At 38.1% G+C, this 23,095-nt stretch overlaps 1 protein-coding gene across 2 annotated transcripts in view; it reads right to left on the bottom strand.

Moving 5' to 3' along the window:
• DNAJC24 (DnaJ heat shock protein family (Hsp40) member C24) overlaps positions 1 to 18,744 on the bottom strand; it is a 34,830-nt gene extending 16,086 nt beyond the window's left edge. The window contains exons 1-2 of one of the 2 annotated variants that reach the window (XM_064715620.1): positions 18,682 to 18,744; positions 16,610 to 16,783 (exon numbers count right to left, since the gene is read on the bottom strand). In XM_064715620.1, coding sequence (XP_064571690.1) covers positions 16,610 to 16,717 — 108 coding nt within the window. In that variant the 5' untranslated portion in view covers positions 16,718 to 16,783; positions 18,682 to 18,744. Of the gene's footprint in view, positions 1 to 16,609; positions 16,784 to 18,015; positions 18,151 to 18,681 lie in introns of those variants that run through there. The other variant, XM_064715621.1, reaches the window with a different exon arrangement.
• Between the last annotated feature and the right edge of the window lie 4,351 nt (positions 18,745 to 23,095).

Raw genomic sequence — 23,095 nt, 5'->3', positions numbered from 1 at the left:
TGAATGTCTGCCTTGCAGAAGGTACCTTGACAACATCCATCTCACACAGGCCAAATGGTTGCTCTGTGGTAGCAATTAAGACACCACCAGCCTTGGCTAGATTTAAACCAACAACCAAATCTGTGTAGGCCTGAACAAATGCTCATAGAAATCTGGAGAAATTAACTGCTAAACAAGGGCTGGATTGGGTCATATAATTGCATCCATTTCTCTGGTTATTTACAGACCGTGAGGACACATTTTAGTAAGAAAGCAATTACAGTTCCTAAAACAAAATCTCTCAATCTGGCCACAATATGTAAGCTACATCTATAAATATCTAAGAAATCAACAATTATTTAAAATTATTTCAAAAATCAAAATATTATGGTAGGCTGACATTTCCTTTGTACTCATTTGTTTTCTCTCTCTCAACAAAAAGACTCTGTTCAGTCTTCATCTTCCCATAGCTCTGGCATCAAATTTGGACAATTAAGCCTAGTGCAGCATTCCTCCTCTTTCTAAAATTACATTTAGAGATAGAGTTTTGTTGCTTTGATCCAGAAACGCTCATCAGAGGGACTCTTGCTGCAGACTGTGAGCAGCAGAGATCAGTGTGAGAGCTGCTGGGAAAACCCTGCCTCCACTGCAAAGCTCAGCCTGACTTTGGGGTTTTTGTTAAAGCAGGGTACCCACCCTGAATTCTCTGTCCTCAGACAGTTTAAATGTGGCTGATCCAGGCCCCCAGCCCTCAAGAACAAGTAATTCTGCTTCTATTGGCCTCAGGGCTCAATAAATTAAGGTTTAAAGCTATCCAAGATATTAAACTTCTGCATCTGAAACACTATCAGCGAAGTTTAGCACGGTGTGGGAGAGTGGGCTCCCCTCAATATCCCAAATCCTGCCAAAACTGCACATTCCCAGTGCTGAACTGCCATCACAGGGCTTGCAGCACTATTTTCAAATTATGCAACATGTCTTGAAAATTCCAGATCAGCTGATAAAGCACCAACATGTAAAGCTGAGCAGTCTCCCTGCTGGACACAGCACAGAGAAGGAGCCATATAATGCAATTACAACACTCTGAGAGCTCTGTAATTACATTCCAAGTTCACACTTTGGCTAATTTTACCTCCATCATCACCTTGAACACTTTCAGCCACAAATCCCCAGCAGCCTGTACCAGAATTAACCCCAGATCTGGTATTATATATTATATGCATTTAATATATATATAATAGATAATATATATTACATATATTATATGTATTTTATACATATATATAATCTATGCACATTATTATAGATATGTAACAAATAATATATATTATACATATACATAATATACAATATATACATAATATAATATAATATAATAGACAATATATACCATCTATAATATATAATATATAACATATAATATATAACATATAATATATAACATATAATATATAATATATACTATATAATATATACTATATAATATATAATATATAATATATAATATATAATATAAAATATATAATATAAAATATATAATATATAATACAGAACGAATATTATATTATAATATATTTTATTTTATACATATCATTATATATATAATTTATATATTATATATAATTATATATAAAATGTCGATATTCTATATGATATATAATTTATATATAATTATATATAATATATAATATATAATATATAATATATAATATATAAAATATATATAATATGTATATTTATATATATTTTATAGATAATATATTATATAATTATATAATAAAATTTTATTATATTATATATAATATAATATATTAAAATTTTATATATAATATATATTATGTAATTATCTATATTAGATATAAAATTTAATATATATTTTAAAAATATATATTTTTTAATATATATTATATCTTTTCCACGCCAGTGTCAGCCCTAGGTGAGCACCCAAGCCTCCAAATGAGCATTTGCTCTGGTTGAGGGCAGACTGGCAGCTGTGCTCTAGGGCCCAACTGTTTTTCTTGCACAATCCATTCTGGGATGGGTTTTGAATCAGAACACAGGCCAAATGATCAGTTAGTTCCTTTATTAAACTGGAATTTGAACTTTTGGCTAATAAAATTGAAGAAAAGCACGCTTTAGCCACCTGTGACAAGCAGGGAACAAAGTGCCAAACGTGCACTAGGCCCCCACCCTGTGGCACTCACTGAAAGGTCACAGCAAGAACCCATTTTCCAGCTTCACCAGCGGAACTTGTAAAATTGGGGCAGGGTAAAAATATACACTGTTCTACACACACAAAAAAGAGAGGTTATTCACTCAATAAAAGTGTTCTGAAACAGGAAGATGGAAGATGTTTATCTCAGTAAAACAAAGAAGTTTAAACTGCAGGAGAAAATGATGTAGTTTTGAAAAGATCTTTAACCATTAAACTTCTGTAATTGCAGGAGGAACTTGTGAATGAAGAATGGGAATTAATAGCAATGTATTTATACAAACAAATGGGGACACCCCACTAATAACTAAATAATTCTGGCATCCCACCTTCCTAGACTCAAAGTGCTTTTCAACTCACAAGTCTCACGTGAAAAACTCTGAAGCCCTGCTCTGTAATCCAAAACCAGCACTGTGGTGCTCTTCACTTAGAACTTTTTGCCATTTGATCACAGAAGCCATCAGGAAATCTCACTGTTTCCCTCTTACTACACAGTTTTATTAAAAAGAAAAAAGAGCATCTATTTATAGGTGAGCAGCTCTTCCATTAACTAATACCTGGGCAAACAAAGGCTACATGACTTCAGAGCAAGACATGGACACAACACAGGGCTGAGAACTGGAAATGTGCTCCTTCTGTGAAGGATGGAGCTGCCCCAGGGTCGCAGAGGGAAGGGAAATATTCCAGCAATGAAGATTTCCTTCCCTGGCTTTTCCACAGGTCTGTTTTGCACATAAAGGTCTTGTACAGTTGCCACCCTGAGACAACACCACAGTGGCCTACATGGTCCAGCAGGTACTAATTAGGGAGCATGTTCTGTCAACACTTTCTTGCTCTTCTTCCATTAATTGATCATCCTGCCCAATTAATACAATGCAACGCAGGATTCTGGAATCCTTGAGATCCTGTACGTGGGAGAAGCAAGGATGAAGGGAAGGAACAGCCTCCCAAAAGGGTCACAAGGCAACTGCACTCATCCGGGACCTGCAGTGACAACAATACCACTGAGCTGAAAGGTTAATTATGTCCCTACTAACTTGCTCTTGAGCCTAAGATTGTTTTTTATCTAAGAATAAAGACGAAAAGCAAAAAAAAAAATCCCAAGCCTACTTCATCTGGCAGGGTATATTATGTTTAGATGTGGTAACTGCTTATGGAAAGTAAGGGCTGCAGAATTAAACTCAGTTGACCATTAACAGCATATTTATCACCAGAATGTGTGTGCTTAATGTTATCACTGATAGTTACCACAGACCAGAAAATAAATCATGACCACACCCCAGCACACCAACCCCACCTCTGCACACAGCACAGGTGCCCCCAGAGCCAAACCGTAAACCAGCATTTCATAAAAACTGAGAGAAATCAAACACACGTTGTTTTTTTTTTTTTTCCCATTGATGAAACTGCACTGAAGACAGCAAAGAGAAAAACCCAAGGACAAAGCAGCTGCCAAAAACAACGCGTTACTGCCACCTAATGCCGGGCAGGGCACAGCAAAGCCCGGCTTTGTTCCTCCGCTCGGGCCCAGCCAAGGGCGGGCCACCAACTTTCCTGAGGGGCTTCAATATTTGCTCCATCCCCGAGAGCCTTCCCAAACTGGGCTGCGGGGATGGCAGCCTTTCTTGTACACAAAGCAAGGAAAAATAGGGGAAAAAAAAGGGAAAAAGAGGAAAAAAAGGGAAAAAAAAAGAATAAAGAAAAAAGTCTTCCTAAACTGAGCTGATGGGATTGCGGGATGGCAGCCTTTCTTGTACACAAAGGGAGAAAAAACTAGGGAAAAGAAAGGAAAAAAGAAAGAAAAAAGGAGAAAAGAGAAAAAAAATAGGGGAAAAGGAAAGAAAAAAAGAAATAAAGGAAAGAAAAAAAAAAAGAAAAAAGGAAAAAAGAAAAAAGAAAAAAGAAAAGGAAAAAAAAAGTCTTCCTAAACGGAATTGCTGGGATCACAGCCTATCCTGTACACAAAGCAAGAAAAAAAAAGGAAAAAAAAAAAGGGAAAAAAGAGGAAAAAAAAAGAAAAAAAAAGAAAAAAAAAAAGGAAAAAAAGGAAAAAAAAAAAAAAAAAAAAAAAAAAAAAAGAAAAAAAAAAAAAAAAAAAAAAAAAGAAAAAAAAAGTCTTCCTAAATGGAATTGCTGGGATCGCAGCCTATCCTGTACACAAAGCAAGAAAAAAATAGGAAAAAAATGAAAAAAGGAAGAAAAAGGAAAAAAAAAGGAAAAAAAGGAAAGAAAAAAAGGAAAAAAGAAAAGAGAAAAAAAAATTTAAAAAAAAAGAAAGAAAAAAGAAAAAAAAAAAAAAGAAAAAAAAGTCTTCCTAAACAGAATTGCTGGGATCGCAGCCTATCCGGCACACGAAGCAAGAAAAAAATAGGAAAAAAATGAAAAAAAGGGAAGAAAAAGGAAAAAAAAGGAAAAAAGAAAAGAAAAAAAGAAAAAAGGGAAAAAAAAACAAAAAGAAAAAAAGAAAAAAAAAAAAGAAAAAAAAAGAAAAAGAAGAAAAAAGAAAAAAGAAAAAAGAAAAAAAAGAAAAAAAAAAAAAAAAAAAAAAAAAAAAAAGAAAAAAAAAAAGAAAAAAGAAAAAAAAAAAAAGAAAAAGAAAAGAAAAACTAAATAAAAGAAAAAGAAAAAAAAAAGTCTTCCTAGGCTGAATTCCTGGGGTCGCAGCCTATGCTGTACACAAAGGAAGAAAAAATAGGAAAGAAATGAGAAAAAGAAAAAAGGGGAAAAAAAGAAAGAAAAAAGAAAAGAAAAAAAGGAAAAAGAAAAGAAAAAAGGAAATAAAAGAAAAAAGGGGGAAAAAAAAAAAACCAAACCAAAAAAAAACCTCTTCCTAAACTGAACTGCTGGGACCACAGCCTTTCTTGTACACAAAGCAAAAAAAAAAAAAAGGAAAAAAAAATGAAAAAAGGAATAAAAAAGGGAAAAAAAGGGAAACAGAAAAGAAAAAATGAAAAAGAAAAGCAAGAAATAAATTAAAGAAAAAAGGAGAACAAAAAGGAAAAAAGGAAAAAGAAAAAAAAACAAAGAAGAAAAGAAAAGAAGAAAGGAAAGGAAAGGAAAGGAAAGGAAAGGAAAGGAAAGGAAAGGAAAGGAAAGGAAAGGAAAGGAAAGGAAAGGAAAGGAAAGGAAAGGAAAGGAAAGGAAAAGGAAAGGAAAGGAAAGGAAAGGAAAGGAAAGGAAAGGAAAGGAAAGGAAAGGAAAGGAAAGGAAAGGAAAGGAAAGGAAGGAAAGGAAAGGAAAGGAAAGGAAAGGAAAGGAAAGGAAAGGAAAGGAAAGGAAAGGAAAGGAAAGGAAAGGAAAGGAAAGGAAAGGAAAGGAAAGGAAAAGAAAAGGAAAGGAAAAGGAAAGGAAAGGAAAGGAAAGGGAAAGGGAAAGGAAAGGAAAAGGAAAGGAAAAGGAAAGGAAAGGGAAAGGAAAGGGAAAGGAAAGGGAAAGGAAAAGGGAAAGGAAAAGGGAAAGGAAAAAGGAAAGGAAAAAGGAAAGGATTAGGATTAAATGTTCACAGCAATGTGCAACAGGTAAGCAGAACACAAAATGGGTGTTCACTGACAGCTGCGCAGTGAAAACACAGGATGGGACCATCAATCCAGTGCAGCAAACCCTTGAAAATTACTGGAATCCTCAAAGTGCAATTAAATAAACCCACAGACTAAATTACACTGTCACAAACTCATTAATGTCCACACTGGATTTTTTTTTTTTTTGAAAGTATCTTGCTTAAATATACTTAAAATGCATCTGCTTTTCTCATGGTACTGTAGCATCACCCTGCTACTCTGAACTTCCACACTCTTTGCTACTTTAGAGCCCTTCAGAGCAAAAAAAAAATCAAGTGTAAAAGTTTCAGTTTCTATTGATGGAAAGGAATATCAACTGTTGTTTGTATAAACAGAAGAAAACAATTCTTTGGCTAATGAAAATGAGGAGAAAAATCAGAAGCCTTGGTTACCAAAAGGTACATTTTTAGAAACAGACTCTCTTTCATTTTCTTCTCTTTCCATGGCTCCTTATTTTCCCATGAAGAGTGACCCAAGAGCCTCAAGAGGTACTTCAAAAAGCCCTTTGAAAGCTACACTAGACAGCAGGAGAAGAAAAAACAACAGAAAATCCATCAAAAACCAGCAAAGGAATGAAGGAGGAAAAAACCCACTTAAATGTACAGTAGTATATAGGTAAAAATAGAAAGGGAATTTCAGATTTTTTCTAAATTTCTGGTTCCTATGCTCACAATTTACACCAATAATATCACTTTGAACAATGTTCTGTTGTTTAGGCATGGATTATTGTGGTCCTGCTCATATAATAACTCCAAACAAACAAATTGGTAGGAAAACAGTTTAGGCAAATACTACTTTCATGTGAACACAAACTCCCAAATCCTCTGTTTTATTATAGAAAAAAAAAACCCCATAACAACCAAAAAAACCCCAAAAACAACAACAACAAAACCCAAAAACCAAAAAAACAAAGAAACCACTCCAGAAAAAGAACTCTGATACCCACAGCTACATATCAGTATTCCAAACCAAAATGTCCCATTCATTTTCCAGTTCTTTTGGAATACCTGAAAACACCCTCATGGATTTAAGAGGTCAGATTTAAGCATAATGCAAAATAATCCAAGTCAAAGCACAATTTTCTGTACTGCCCCCCTGCCCCAGTCACACGCTCAGTATTCCAAACCAGAGTGTCCCATTCATTTTCCAGTTCTTTTGGAATACCTGAAAATACCCTGTGTATGCAAAATAATCCAAGTCCCCAAGGCACTTCAGCTGCAGAGTACAGGACTTTTAAAAAATGAGTTATTAGCAACCATAACTCCAACACTTGCACACCAAGGTTTTGATTTTTTTGCTTTCTTGAAACTGTTTCTTTCAGCTTTCCCCATCTCTGAGAGCAATGTAGAATCCCCACAGTGTTTGAAGCCATTTGAGATCTCAAAATAACAGGTTTGGCCCTTGTTGAATTATAACGTTTAAAATGGACATAAAAAGCTACTTATTAACAGAATTTACTCAGTTGTGAAAACCAGTATTAAAAAAACAAAAACCAAAAAACAACCCAAAACACAAGAGAAAGAAACCTCGAAGAACAGAAGCAATAAATAAAAGTGAGCATTAATTCAAGAATTCATAGCCACAGTGACAGAACAATTCCAAACAGAACTTATGGAATCACACCCACTTAGAAATTAGTTTGTATTGGATTTATTCATAGGCTTGAAGGATGTGTTGCTACCTTGACTGATCACTAGTTTGGTGTTCATTTAACTTCTGATTTGATATTTGATTTGGTAAATTCCTCCATTTGCAGCAAGGAAACAATTTTGGCAGCGTGTCCCCACAACGCTGCAGGGACACACTGAGGGGGAATCCAGGATATTCAGAATATTCTGCTCACTCACCAGCACTCACCACTGACCTCTGGGACACTGGTATTTCATAAAACCCCATCTAGGCAGTCTCACCTTCACACAACTGCCCCATTTCAGAAGGGAGCAGGCAGGAGAAGGAGGTGGAAAGACAAAGTCAAAGCTCAGCACAGGTCAGAAGTAAGGAATAATCCCAGTCTGCATCCCTTGAGTTTCAACAGCAACATTTCCAGTGGGGGATTTAACCCTTTTCTTAATCCAAAGATGGGGCAACTGAGAGGTGTTTTAAAAACTTTTATTCCCTTTTCAGTCTCATGAGAAGGGTGAGACAATACAGATGTTACAATTCACTATTTCCTAATTACAAAACACTGTAAGTGTTTCTTGGCTTCTCAGCTTTAGCCACACCATGCTGTAAGTGCCTTAAAGCCAACCATCTAAAATGCATCATTCATAGTTCTGTTTCTCAAAGTATCTAGTTTTATTTGCAAGGCCATCCTTTGAAACTTGCTTGTATTTCCATTTCTCTCTCAGCAATGTCTGTCCGATTCCATGGCATTTCTAAGTCACCATTTCTATCTCAAAGTTTGCATACAGATGCACACTTTGGGAGCTTTCAGAATTCCCTACAAACCCATTTCCACATTCCAGGAGCCAGAGTTTCACTGGGAGAATCCTCCCAAGCCCATCTTTGGCTCTGCCAAGCCTGGATTGCTCTGACAGAAAAGCAGAGCTGAACTGAAAAAAGAAAAAAGAGCTGAGCTGAGCCCTGCCTCTCCTCAAACACCTCAGTAGTTACAGCCTCATGTTCTGCAATTTAATGGTTTTTTCCTTTTCTAAAGGAAAGAAAAATGTTTTAGCTAAGATGCTGCTCAGCAAACTCATTCATCTTTACCTTCTCTGACTCTTATAGACATTCTTAGGTCATAAATCCAAGCAAGACAGAGTGAATTTTTTCATTATTGATAATGTAGTAGGAATAACCATGAAGGGTCAAGTTGGACAACACTCAGTCAATAGCTGACAACTGACTTCTCAGCCTTGAAACATCACTTTTAATTTCCTGAAAATTAAATGACAAAGAGTTTATCCAAATGACTGGCAGAGCTGAGTTTTTTCTAGAGCAAGAAGCTACCCACAAAGTATCCTACAAAGTATCCTATCCTCACTTCTGCATGAAATCAGCTCCATGAGCTCCTGGCTGCTGAGCATTTGAGCTCAGTGGGAGATGAGGGAGCGTTTGTGATGCACTGAGGCCACGAGAAGATGGAGGGTGGGACAGTTACATCATTCAGATGGGGATTTTCTGATCTCAAGTGTGAAGAGATGGAGGAAAGAAGGAACATGAGAATGTGTTGCTTAAACAACATAATAATTTTATTATGTATTTCAAACAGAAGACAAAATTAGACACAATTATTTATTTAAATAATAAAAAAATCCAACAAGTCCTCCAAACACTGAATTTTACAGGTTAGTACATCCCAGGACAATATTTGAAAAAATTTAATAACTATCTGAGTTTCAACACAAACATGATCAATTTTGTTTAACAGCCATAAGAGATCCCTATATAAACACAGCCATTGCAACATGATTGATTCTACCCTGAACTTTTCTCACCCTTCAGACCATTGTTCTGCACTTAGACCTTTAAATAACTGACCTGGTGCTTCAAATTTCTGAAGTGGGCTCCTGAGTGCATGGTCTGATGTGGAAATGCTGAACAGCTCAAGGTGCTCTTGACTGTGGCTGCTCAAACATCAGAACAACAGAACATTTGTGATATAAAAGCTTTATGCTGCTCTTTGGAGCCTCCTTCTTTGTGCTTTAATTTGTATCTTTTTCTCTGTGATTTTGATTTCAAACAGCTCTCATTAGAAATGAGATAAAAGGCACACTGCACAATATAAAATTATTTAAATATGTCTTCAAAATGCTGGAAGAACACTTGCAAATGTTAAAGAAATAGCTTTATGGCATTTAATAAACCACTCAAGATTTTATTTTTGATCAGAATTTTTATTTTATACTGATCCAGGACACAGTGAATATTTGTGAGTATTGAACACCTATCACAAAAAGTCTACCAAACAGAGTATAGATCCTTTTTTTAATATATGTTACAAAGAATAACTGACATAACCAGGGCACAAAGTGTTCAAGAGAGGTATCAGATTCCTCTGCAGAGGACAAATGACATCAAAGGCCAAGCACATACTGGCCAAATCTCCCATTTCAATTGCCTGGTGCCCATTCTGTTGTGTATGAACCATAAATCTACAGAGGGTGAGGTACCAGAAGCTGCTCATTATAACAAATGAACTGTAGACAATAACCCTGTAAACAGATTAAATTTAGAAATAAATAATAAAAAAAACTAACATTACTTTCACAATTGGCTGAACTACCTGAATAAGCAATGCACTATTTACTTGTTGGCTTATTTGGTTTTCACATTCTATGTAAGTTAAAGACAAAACTTCTGCAGGGATATTCACACCCCAGCCACTTGTTAAAATTCACCTGCATCTTTAAAAAATCATTACACATTACAGTGTGAACCAAACAAAAACCAGCACCAGAATCAGGTGAATAAATCACACAAGTCATAGTTAAACAGCAGCAGGCCATGACCAGGCTAATGAAGCTGTTGGAATTAGTGACTTCTCTAGCCCTGAGCTTCACTGGGCACTACCTACACTGACAATCAACTCCTCAAGTTGAAAATATGCCCCTTCTTTTTATTCAAGTGGTAATTAGGAAATGGGATGTAGAGAACAGCTCAGAGTAAATCCACCCTGAGCATTGAAACAAAAGTCCCTTGTATCAAACTGGATGCTTATCTTTTTCTCTGTAGCTATTAGATTAACTCCACTGAACTTGTTCTGTTTATGTTGTCAAATTACAAATCCATTTTCTACCAGTTAGGTGAAGTTAGAATTAGCTAAGCATGATGATCTGTTAAACACTTCTAACAAGTGTGCTGCTATTCAAATAAAGAAATAAAAACCTGCCCAAGGGTATTGAAAGGGGAATACTTACACTGCCTGAATCTCATGGAAAGCATTATTATCAGGCTTACAATACAAAACTCAAAGTTTTTTTATTTTTAAGTTTCAAATTCTCAACTTAAACTCAGCATGAAGTTCCTCAGTAGGCAGGTCCTTTCAGGAGTAATATTGAATTTACCTTGCAACAAACATGAAAAGAACAATCACAAAAAAAGAACAAGCAGCTCTTTAGCTTTACATATATGACACCCTCTGCATTTCTTGTGATTGCAGAATTGAGGTGAGTACAGAAATCAGTACCTGAGTTTTTAACTCTCCAGAAAGTCATATGTCTTTGCTTTAAACATGTTCCATGCAATAAACTCTTCTTGAAGTAATTTTGCCTCATTAAATGAAATTTCTATTCATTTCCTTGTTTTCTGTTGCTGAGAGTCATTCTCACCTGTGCCTGATGCTCTGTTTGCAAATCTTCTCCTCTTTCAAACAGATCAAGTGAGCACCTTAACACTTGGTATTTATACACACACACACCACCCCTTTTGATAAAAAAGATAATCTTTGTGACCCTCTGTGTTAAGTGGCACATATTTGTAAGTGGTACATATATTTTATTTCCTTGCCATATTAAAAATAAGAGCTTCTTGCTGCTGCCTGCTCAAATTACATGGATTTTCTTTAAGATTAGGGCACACATTGTAACAGCAGCATATAATTTTCTTGCACAATAATTTTTTTCCAGTTGAAAGGTATCCTATAATATCATCAGCATCAACAGGAACAGACACCTGATTTTCAGCTAGACAAAGCTTATGTGTTTGGTGACTTTATTCCTGGTGAAAAGCAGTTTTCAGATATAAAGCAGCTACATAAAAATTCAAAAACAATCTGACAACTTATTCTTTGACAACAGAGTGCTAGACCAAAAGGAAATGCAAAAATTGTGCCAAAAATAAGATGAGGGGAGGTGTGTGTGTGTGTGTATGTCCCCTGGATGTCTTATTTCTGTTGCTCTAATTTTATCTTCTGTTGATTTTATAAATGGAACTTAAGCACTGCCTTTCCTAAAAGCTGAATGGATTCCTTAAAAAAACCAAGCACAGAGCACAAAACCCATTTATCCATTTAAGAAATCACCTTGTTGAAACCAACGTGTATGCGGCTGTGGATCCCAAATATCTCAAACCCACCAGCATGTTCTGAAGACAGAAGATTAAAGGCCTACTCCTACCACTTCAGCAAGATCTTAATTTTCAGAATTTGCTGGATTCCTTTCAGAGAATGCGAACTACAAGTTTTCTGTGCCTCAAAAAGCATTTCAGCATGAGTTTGTAAGAGCCAGCCAAGGAATCTCTGCTGGTTTCAAAGCACTCGCAGTTTTTCTCCTTTCAGAATTACTGCCTGGAGCTTTGTGCCAGAGTTTGAACCTGCATACACAGAAGTTTTATTTTCTTTTAAAAATAAGCTTTACAGAGAACTCATAATGGCCCAATGTATCTTGTGCCCCAAAGTCTGATCCTTACAGTATTAGAGAATCAAGATGATCCACTTATCAGAGTCACCTAAGTACACAAGAACTGCTAGGAAAAAAATTAAGTCTCAAGGAAATTTTATGAGATACTTAAATAATTAGAAGGTGTGGCAGGAAAAGAAAATCCCTAGTTTTAGCCCAAACTCATTTTCTGTATCAAATTAATACTATTCTTAAGGACTGAACTGATATTATCTATAGTAAAATAATTCAGTTGCAAATATGTTGTGACCTGACCAAATAAAAAAAAATGTATTTTTAAGTGCAGTAAAGAAAAATATATTCACTCTAGTAGAGTGTCTATGTACAGTTTTGTTCTGACTTATTAACCATTTCCATCCTCAATTTGTTAGAAGTAATAAAAAGGGGTTTGTTTTCAAAAATTCACCAGTTTTAAACAAATTTACCCTGATGAATTCATTCTTACAATGCTACAATTTGATAACTCGTAATTGTGTACTACTTTGTATTATTAAGGTCAATCCTGAGATTTAGCTGCAATTATAGTCATCTTTTGGATGACATATGGCAAGATCTCCAACTCTTTTTAGCTCTGGAAATTTTACATCTGCCTGTTCCTTCAAGATGCTAAGCACACATGTGTTGACAAATACAGAAAATAGCAGATGGCAAAAAGCAAATGCTCAACATGGAGCATTGGGGATCACTTGAAAAAGGCCTGGACTCAGAGATTTGCCATTTTTATTTTAGCAGCAGAATTATGTTTTAAAAGAAATTCCACCATCTCTTCTGCTTGATGCTAAGTGTGATCAGAATATTCATGATTACAGAATCAATGCCATATGAACTGCAGCTGGTATCCAACCTGCAAGTTGCTTTGCAAACCTTTGGATTTAAGGCTATAAACACAGAGGAGATGAACTTTTACAGCTACATAAAAACTGGAAACCATTCTGCACCGACCATCAAATTTGACATGGAATCTTTTATTGCAATCTGCTGTTGCAGCTTCTAAAAAGCTGCAAGCAGTGCTTGGCAATGGCAGTGCCACCTGTACCACCCTCAGGAGAGAGCCCAAGGAGCAGCTGGGCACTTGTCCGGTTTTCGGCTGTTTGGAGGGCCTGGAAAGGCCTGGGGTGGCCTTGGACAGCCCGCGTATCAAAGGACGAGAAGAGGCTTCAGTTCTTCTTTCGGTCTTTATGTTTATTAATTGTTTATCTAAAAGATTTTCTCTCGGCCCGACAGAGCTCTGCTCAGCAGCCAGCCATGAGCACACTCTCCTGCCCTCCGGGCGGTCACCTATCTTTATACCCATAGCTATGTGTACAATATTTATCATTTTTCCCCAATACCTTTCACCCTTATTGACCAGTGCACTTTTAGTAATGACCAATCCCAAAGTGCCACCATCACCACAGAAGATGGAGGAGAAGAAGAAGAAGAAGAAGGACAGGACACGCCCCAATTCCTCCATCTTACTTCTCTAAACCCCCCTGTACAGAAATCCTAAACCCTGTGTTTCACCCTCTAATTAACTAATCCCTTCACCATTCACCCCGGTGAAACCCTCCTATCCTCATACAGGTGTCGTCTCCTGTGTAGGATCAAAGTCCAGCCACCAGACACTTCTGGCAACATTCCAGGACTCCCGAGCCCCCCAAGGGTGCTCTCGGTGACTCGGCACCTCAGTCCTGAGGTGCTGAGATCCCACAGGCACTTGGAGAGGAGTTGCCACCACACTTTGGGGAGCAGAGAGTGACTCCATCTGAAAGGACACAGAAGGTGACACAAAAGGTCCAGGCAGGGCTGAATTCTCACTAACAGGGAAAAGTGAATGACCAGGGAACAGCACCAGGATAAAACCACCATTCAGCAACACTCCCTAACAAATCCAATATTTGCAAGTCCACAGCTCAGAAACCCCAGAGAACATGCCCTGTGTTAACATTTCTGTCTTAACATGCCATGGCAGACTTTCAGCAAAGTCTTACCATTTTTCCAACCATGGAACCTCTCCAACTGAGGCACCTTCCCACTGTAACTAAGAGAAGAAATGTGCTGTGCCCTCCAGTCTCTCCTACAGCCCATGGAGGTGCATAAAATCCTTGGTATTCTCATGCTTTAAGGCCCCCAGAGTGACTGAGCAGTGCTGCATGAGGATGGAGAGCATCAAGCAGAGCCTGTAAGAGTTCGGCTAAAAGGAAAAGATGAGCACAGACAGGCAGCAGATCTGCCTTGGGAAAACACCTACAAGTAACCATCAATAAACATCTCCTTTTAGTCAGAGGGACCCATCACAGACACCAAAAGAAAAACAGAAAGAAGTATCTTCACTTTCTCTGCCATTTCTCACTGACTTTTCAAATGAAGAGCACTAACCAAGCAGGTTGGAAATATACAGGTGCTAAAGAAGTGCTTGTGTATTAAACCAATACTTTAATCTTCTGAAACTACAGTTAGAGATGTAGACACAAAGCTGGAAACTTTGCTAATTCTGGCTTCAAATATCCCAAAACAATGACATGAAATTACACTGAAGTACAGCTCCATAACACAACTTTAAAAAACTTCATACAAGAAAGGGACTATGAAAGTTTCACTTCTGTAACAGCTCTGAACAACACCTGTCATTTTAAATCCATTATTAGACATTATTTCACAGGCAAATACATATATTAATTCCATTATTCAGTTTAAATTAGCCCCATCTGGACACAAGAGGTATTTTAGATCATGGTCCTCTGACCACCAATAGGAACAAACAGACATTTACTCATCTTTTACTCACATTTTCCAGCAATTCAATAGAACAAAACCATTAGGAGGTCCAAAAAACAACGATTTCTATTCAAAATAGAACTAAGAAACTTGGCTCTCTCCTAAGTTAGGACAATCAAAGTTTAACAGTGAGAACCAAAGGATTTATGTCCAGAATCTGCACACAAACATCTTGCCAGGGGCAGAACTTACTAAGTACAACAGTCAGATTCAGGCAAAGAAAAAAGCTCACAGGAGGCACTGAGAAGGAGGAGATGTACACCAGGGCATGCCCAGCAAATCCAGCTGAAGAATGTGTAAAATTGGAATATACTGGTGAAATGACCAAACTTTAAAACTGTTTTTATTGTGGTTAGAAATAAAAATTACCAACCTTACCCCCAAACCCATGAATTTACTTCAACTCTTAACAAAACTCAGTCTCCTGGTCACTGGCATTCTCTTTATCTCCCTTAAAATTCCCAGCTTCTTATCACATTCCTTTTGGCACTTCAAACCACCTCAGATCTGCCTTGCACGTGCTCCAACAAGCACCCTGCCAATACAGGCAGCCTAGCTAGCAGCTTCCTCCAGAAAAGGGAGTTTTTCCTACAAACCTGAGATCTGCTTGCCTTTCTTCTTCTCTACCAAGTCATCGGCTTTTAAAAAAACAGGAATTTAGTTACCTTGGGAATTCTATCTGTCTATCAAATTCAGCTGAAAAGAGTCAACAGTACCAAAAAAGATACTTCACTTTCCTCAGAAACCCAAAGAAGAGCACTTTTTCAGCAAAATGCCTGAATCCAAGGGAGGGAATACAACAGAATAACCAAGAATCACACACAATAATAATCTGGTAAAGCTCTGAGATTCTCATGAACAAATAGCAGCACTGCAGAAAAAAATAGGGGAATTCACAGAATGTGAAGTCTTGAAGCATGACCAAGAATACAACTCCACAAAAACTTACCAGAAGCTTTCCAATATAATTAACATATTTTCCTTCTATTAATTTTTTATTTCATTACTGCTGACTATCAGAAAAGAAACTTCTTTGTTTGCTTTGCATCTGGTCTTTGTGTACTTGAGGGTTGCATCTGATCAATCACAAAAACTGTAAAAACAAACCCCCAATTATTAATTTATTGGTTTATAAAAATGACTTGGGTGTATTGTTGGAAACCTGAATGCTGAGAATTTCAGCTGAAAGGCACTGACCCTCAAGAGAACACTGCATTTCACCTGAGGCTGTGGAGAAGCTTCCAAAATGGAATGACAGAACTGGGACTGTGGGTGTGGAGTTTGACTAGAAGTGTGTGATATCACAGAGGGAAAAACTTAAAGAGTTTAAGGGTTTAGAATATAGTAATGTATATAAAGGAAGATGGAGGTTTTAGGGTGCAGGCTGGTCCTTCTTCTGCACCTTCTCCTCCATAGGTTTGGGTGGTTTTGTGTAATTGGATAAAAAGTCCACATTGTGTGGTTGGTGATTGGATTAAAAGTAAAAATAATTTAGGTGTCATTTCTTAATTGGACAGTTTATCCTTAAAAGGCCTTGTAGAGAGGGAGATACAGCTCCATTTTTAGTTTGTTAGAGTGAAGTGCTGTAGAACTCACAGTTTGTGAGACTGCAGAATAAGAACCCATAAACATCTGAGTCCAGATACAAAATACCTTCTCACACATTGAATCCTGACCTTGGCACAAAAGAAGCAAGGAATCCATCAGTGTATCCCAAAGCTCAAATACATAAATCAGTGTATCCCAAAGCTCAAATCCAGCCTTACCAACAAAGCAAGTTTTTGGTATTTCCTTTTCAGCTCTGCTGGGCTGTCCGAAGGTTTGGCCCCCAGGACCTTGTACCAGTCCTTCTGCTCCATCCTTCCCAGGGCCATGGCCTGAGGGGTTTGCAATCCCTTCCTCAGCACTGCCTTAGGAAATCAGATCCATGAAATCACAACCTGGAAGAGAAAGAGAAAAAGCAAAAACAAAGATATGGCAAACTGCAGGATGACAGAACTGACTGTTCCCCTCAAGCACCTCTACACCATGATGTGAGAACTATTGTGCAAAAAAAGAGTTAAATTCATGTGGCCATTCCATCCCACAGCCTGTCAAATGTGAAATCTTGTGTTTCCTATCCAAGTGCTTCAGAATATCTTGCTTTAAAAATCATTTTGTGTGTAAAATGAACGGCTTAGAAACAGCCCAGGTTACAGACACACCTTTTACACAGACACTTTTCAAAGCAAACTTTTGACTTTGAAGCAATACCGTACTTAACAAATAAAAACATGAACTACATAGAAGTGTGACATTTTTCATAATGGGAATAAGATCCATGCAAGAAGACACAAGAAAAGGTGTGTGTTTGTTTTCACAAAATGAATTTTTCTTCATCCTGCTGAGTAAGAAGTCAACTTTCTTAAAGCAGGAGAGCACATAAAAACAGATAAACAGAAATGAGCCAAAACACACCAGGTTAGCACAGGTCACTAAGCAAAACCTAACCATCAGTGTGGGTATCAATTTTGACCATCTTTCACCAAATTAATGACTGAGAAAGGAAAAAAAAATAACAAACCAGTAGAAAGAAGTGCCAGTAATAGAATGGCAATGCTTGAGCTTCACTCAGATTCTTAGGAATCCCAAGAACACTGCCAGTAGGCAAGAGCTTTGTAAATCTATGAATATATTTGTAAATATACAAAGACATAAACTTTAAAGAATTTAGAGATTTTGGGGAGCTAAGATTTTAGTTAGAGATAAGCTTTATTGGAGTTAATTAAAATAAATGGGTAGACCTTGAAGAAGCTGGATTTATAATGAGGAATACAGAAACTGATAAACAGCTTCTAGAACATAAGAAAATTGTAGGCCTCTGTTCTGAAACCAACTGAAGACTGGGAATGGGAGTCCTACCAAGGATTCATTTGTCATATTTGCATTGAAAAGGCAGAAAGGTCACAACGAGGAAGACTTTATTTTGGGATCCTCATTTTAGAGTCCTCATTATGGGACCCCTCCCCATGACAGAGACAACCGACCCATTTCAAGGAACAAACTGTGCGTGCTTAATGGCTTTGGAACTAATTCCAATACAAAGCAGGGAATGGGATGTACCAAAGTTATGAATATGCATTTCTATTCTGGGTATTCAGTACTTGTACAGATAAAAGGACTCTGTAATCACCTGTAAATTGCGGTGTGTATTTGGGAGTTATCTCGCAATAAACACACACTTCCTAACTTTAAACTGTTAGAGAGCCTTTGTCTGTCACAGCTGGATATCAGTTCTAGATCAACATCCATATTTTCTTAATAAATCACTATAACCAGAAATTAATTCTGAAGCAACAACAAAAAAACAGGTTTGGGTTGTTGTTTTTTTTTTTTTCCCCACTTCAGCACTAAAACTGCTTCCTGGTGCTGGGCACAGCGCCACGGGGCAGGGGACAGCACAGAGGGGCAGAGGACATGGGGTAGGGGACAGCACCATGGGGCAGGGGACAGCACAGAAGGGCAGGGGACAGGACCATGGGGCAGGGCACAGCGCCATAGCGCAGGGGACAGCACAGAAGGGCAGGGGACAGCGCCGCGGGGGACAGCGCCATGGGGCAGGGGACAGCGCCGCGCTCCCGTCCTGCCCGCCCCAGGGCCGCGCTCTCCGGCACCGCTCCCCCACAACCGCGGCGGGCGGCACCGGGGAGGCCCGGCCCAGGCCGCGGCCTCGCGCACCGCTGCCGGAGCCCTCCCGCTGCCCTTCCCCGCAGCTCCGCAATCCCCCCCGTCCTCCCAGCCCGGTTCGGTTCGGACCCCCCGGTCTCTCCCCGGCCCCGCGGCCGCCCCGCGTTCCCACCTGCCCCGCACTATCCATGGCAGCGCACGCCGAACTCGTCCGGCGGGAAACACGCTGCTCTCCCTCGCGGCGCTTCACGCCTGGCAGCTCGGCCGGCGCCGCCTCGGTTGTTTCCCGCCGGGCAGTAGTGGCGCCGCACCGGCAGGAAGCGCGGCCTGACGCGTCTCCATGGCGACCGTGCCTCCCTCAGCCCGGTCCGGCCCTGCCCGGAGCTGCCCCGGCCCCGCCGCCCCCCCCGCTCCGTCTGCCGGGGCTTCGGGCCCAGGAGGCACCGCTGGAGGCACCGTCCCGTTCCCCTTCGCTCGCTCTGAGAGCCGCAGAGCCGCTCTCCCCGCAGGGACTCCGCCTCCCGCCCGACCCCGCAGGCGAAGCGCGGCAGCCCGGCCCGCCGGCCTTGGGTCGGAGCGGGGCCGTGTGGTTTCTTCGTTCTGTGGAGTGTTTGTGCTGAAGGAGAAGGAAGAAGGTGCTCTTGGTGAAATAAAAAACCAAACTCTGGAAGCAGGTTTTTTATGATGTAAAGACGTTTTCTCATTAGAAACATACAAGAAATCACAAAGCGCCTTAACACCCCCAGCCCGCCCCTAAAAGTACGAAAGCAGTGCAAATAAAACCTATGACCACCACAAAAAAAACCCCCAAAAAACTAAAACCCCCATCACAAACACCAAAACCCCACCCCATAACAAACAAACAAATAAAACCCACAAGAAAAACAAAAAAAACACCAAAAAAAACCCCAAACACCACCACAAACACTAAAAACCCAACCCCTAAACAAACAAACAAAACCCCAAACAAAACCCAAAAACAGACACCCAAAAAAACCCCAAAAACCCCATCACAAACACCAAAAGTCCAACCCCTAAACAAACAAACAAACCCCCAAACAAAACCAAAAAACAAACACCCCCCAAAAAACCCCAAACCCCAACCCCTAAACAAACAAACAAAACCCCCGAGAAAAACAAACAAAACCCCAAACAAAAACAAAAAACAAACACCCCACAAACCCCCCGCAAAAACCCACCAAAGACACCAAAAACCCCTAAACAACCACATAAAACCCGAAACAAAAACAAAAAAACAAACACCAAAAAAACCCCCCAAACCCCCACCACAAACACCAAAAACCCAACCTCACTAGAAACAAACAAATAAAACCCCCAAGAAAAACAAACAAACAAAACCCCAAGCAAAAACAAAAAAAGAAGCATCCCAAAACCCCCACCACAAACACCAAAAACCCAACCCCTAAACAAACAAAACCCCAAAAAACCCCAAAAAACAAACCCTCAAAAAAACCCCCCAAACCCCATCACAAACACCAAAAATCCAACCCCACCAGAAACAAACAAATAAAATCCCCAAGAAAAACAAACAAAACCCCCAACAAAACCAAAAACAAACACCCCCCAAAAAACCCCAAAAACCCTACCACAAACACCAAAAATCCAACCCCTAAAGAAACAAACAAAATCCCCCAAGAAAAAAACAACAAAAGCCCCCAAAAAACAAACACCCTCCAAAAAAAACCCCAAAACCCCACCATAAATACCAAAAACCCAACCCTTAAACAAACAAATAAACAAAACCTCAACCACTAAACAAACAAAACCCCAAACAAAACCAAAAAACAAACACAAAAAAAAACCCAAAACCCAACCCCTAAACAAACAAACTAAACCCCAAACAAAACCAAAAAATAAACACCCCAAAAAAACCCTCCAAAATCCCAACCCCTAAACAAACAAACAAATAAAACCCCCAAGAAAAACAAACAAACAAAACCCTAAACAAAAACAAACCCAAAAAAAACCCCAAACCCCCCCACAAACACCAAAACCCCAACCCCTAAACAAACAAACAAACAAAACCTCCAAGAATAACAAACAAACACAACCCCAAACAAAACAGAAAACCACAAACACCTCAAAAAAACCCTAAACCAAATAAAATCCGCCAAAAAACTTCGGTGGATGCTGTAGACTTTAGCTTTTGGAATCTTAGACAAAACTAGCCAGCAAAATCCCTAAATGTTTCTCCAGGCAAACTCAGTTCCCACAACACTTTTAAATGAATAGCATTGTGACAATATAACAGTGTATGCATCCTGTGGCAATATTTTTATGTAATAATTTAGAATTAAAGCCACTCCTTGTCCCTTTTGTCACCCTTTGAAGTGTTTGGGCTGGACAGATGCTGTCAGGGAGCGTTCCTGGCACATTGTTCCATCAAACAGAGCAGAGTGGGACAGCTGGGCTTCAGTGGGGAACATGGAGAATTTATTTAGGTTTTAAAGGTGGGAAAACATCAGATCTGCAAAACCACTCTACACCTGATTAGTGTGAATTGTGTCTGTGCTGGTGTCGGAATTCAGGACATCCTGGATGGCTCAAACCCTTGCCAGCGGCCTCAGAGACCTTGGCACAGAGCCCAGGACGCCTGTGACTTTAATTTTGACCACGAAAGTCTAAGTAGAATAATAGTTAGTTTGTCACAGGGTGAAAAAATAGATTTTTAGAGTTTTTAGAATGGGGGTTCAAGAGGCAAGATAGAAGAATCTAAGCATGTCCAGCCTTTCTCCTTCTTCTTCTTGGCCCCCATCTTCTGCTGTGATGGTGGCACTTTTGGATTGGTTTAAGAGAGAATCTCAGTGTCTAACATAGGTGACAGGTACTGGGAAGTTATTGTAAATAATGTAGATGTAGATTTTAGTACAAAAAGATAACACTGCCCCAAGGACAGGCAGTGTGCCTCTGTCTGGACCTCAGCAGGGCAGAGAAAAAATTTTATAGATAAGAAACAATAAACAACCTTGAGAATGAGAACTGAAGAGTTCTGACTCCTTCTTCAACTGCCAGGCTGGGAAAAGAGACTTTCTGAGACATCTCAGTGTCACTCTGAGCAACAAAAGTCCCAAAATGCTGCTTGGCAGGGTTCCTTTTGAAATGAGAATTTTCTTCTTGGGCAAAGGTTTCAGTGTGGTTCCGTGTGGCTCCTCCTTCACTGGGGTTGGTGTGGTTTTTAAAAAGTTTAAATAGCATTTGAAAATTTTTTAAAAATGTGATGGTGTCTTAGCGATTGGTCACTACACCTGTGCTTTCACCAAAAATGGTTAATATCTTCCTAAAAAATAGATAAAATTTCCTTTATTGCTTATCCCTTATGCCAAAAATTCATGAGTATTGCACATTGAGGATTTTTTCAGTTTTAAATCATGATATGATTTTTATCAGCTCATAGAGTATTTGAAACACTGAGTTGTTTGAGAGATTGTGAGCAACTGTATGTCTGTAATGAGAAAAGAGAAAATAAGCAGAAATAGAAAAATCTAAATGGAAAATTTGTAAATATAAAGTATATATATAATATATAAGATATATAGTATATAATATATGTAGTATATAATATATAAAGTATATAATATAGTTTATAGTATATAATATATAGTATATAATATATAGTATATAATATATAGTATATATACTATATAATATATCCTATATATAGTATATAATGTATATACTATATATGCAGTATATATATACTGTACTATATATAATATATAGTATAGTATACAGTATATGATATAATATATACTATATAATATATATAGTATATATATAGTATACATGGTCTATAATATATTTTATATAAAATATATAAAAAGTATAGGATATTCTCTAGAAAATGATTCTTAATAAAATATAATAAATATGTATAAAATTATTATATAAATGATATAAATAGAAAATTAATTGTACATGTTACAGAATTATTTCTGGAGTCAGTGGAACAATTTTGGAAGTGTAACACTTGTTCTTTTCTGTGCATGTTCAGCATGCCAAAGTAAATCAAAATAGGCTTTATGTTATATTTTTATATACATACATATATATACACATATATATGTACATATATATACATATACATACATACACACACACACGTATATATATATATATGTATATGTATATGTATATGTATATGTATATGTATATATGTATATATAAATGTTTATAAATATTTATAATATTTAATAGAACAGTTTGGTGTTCATGCACCACTGACCTTGTCTGGTATCCCAGTTTTTGTGTCTCAGTTTCTCTTTTAATCTGCCCAGTTTCAGAAGCCATAATATCTAATCTGAACCTCTTTCAGCATTATAAATAAGCACTGAATATTGATTAGGTTTTGATAAATTGAAGAGCTTGAGCATGTTTAAGTCATGCAAAGATGAATATTTTGTATTAAATATGGGTTGGGTCAGTCATAGCTAATCATGCCCTGACTGGCTGGTCAGTCTCAAGGCAATTTTATGATCTTTCATCTCTAGAGATATAAAAATTACCTCAGTTCAAGATGTGTTAAATAGGAGTGGGGATTTAAGGGAGAGGGAAAACCAGACTGAGAA

The sequence above is a fragment of the Zonotrichia leucophrys genome, chromosome 5, assembly GCF_028769735.1.
Source record: "Zonotrichia leucophrys gambelii isolate GWCS_2022_RI chromosome 5, RI_Zleu_2.0, whole genome shotgun sequence".
Lineage (NCBI taxonomy): Eukaryota > Metazoa > Chordata > Aves > Passeriformes > Passerellidae > Zonotrichia > Zonotrichia leucophrys.
The sequence above is the reverse complement of the archived record's forward strand: the minus strand, read 5'-3'. Positions and strand labels throughout refer to the sequence as shown.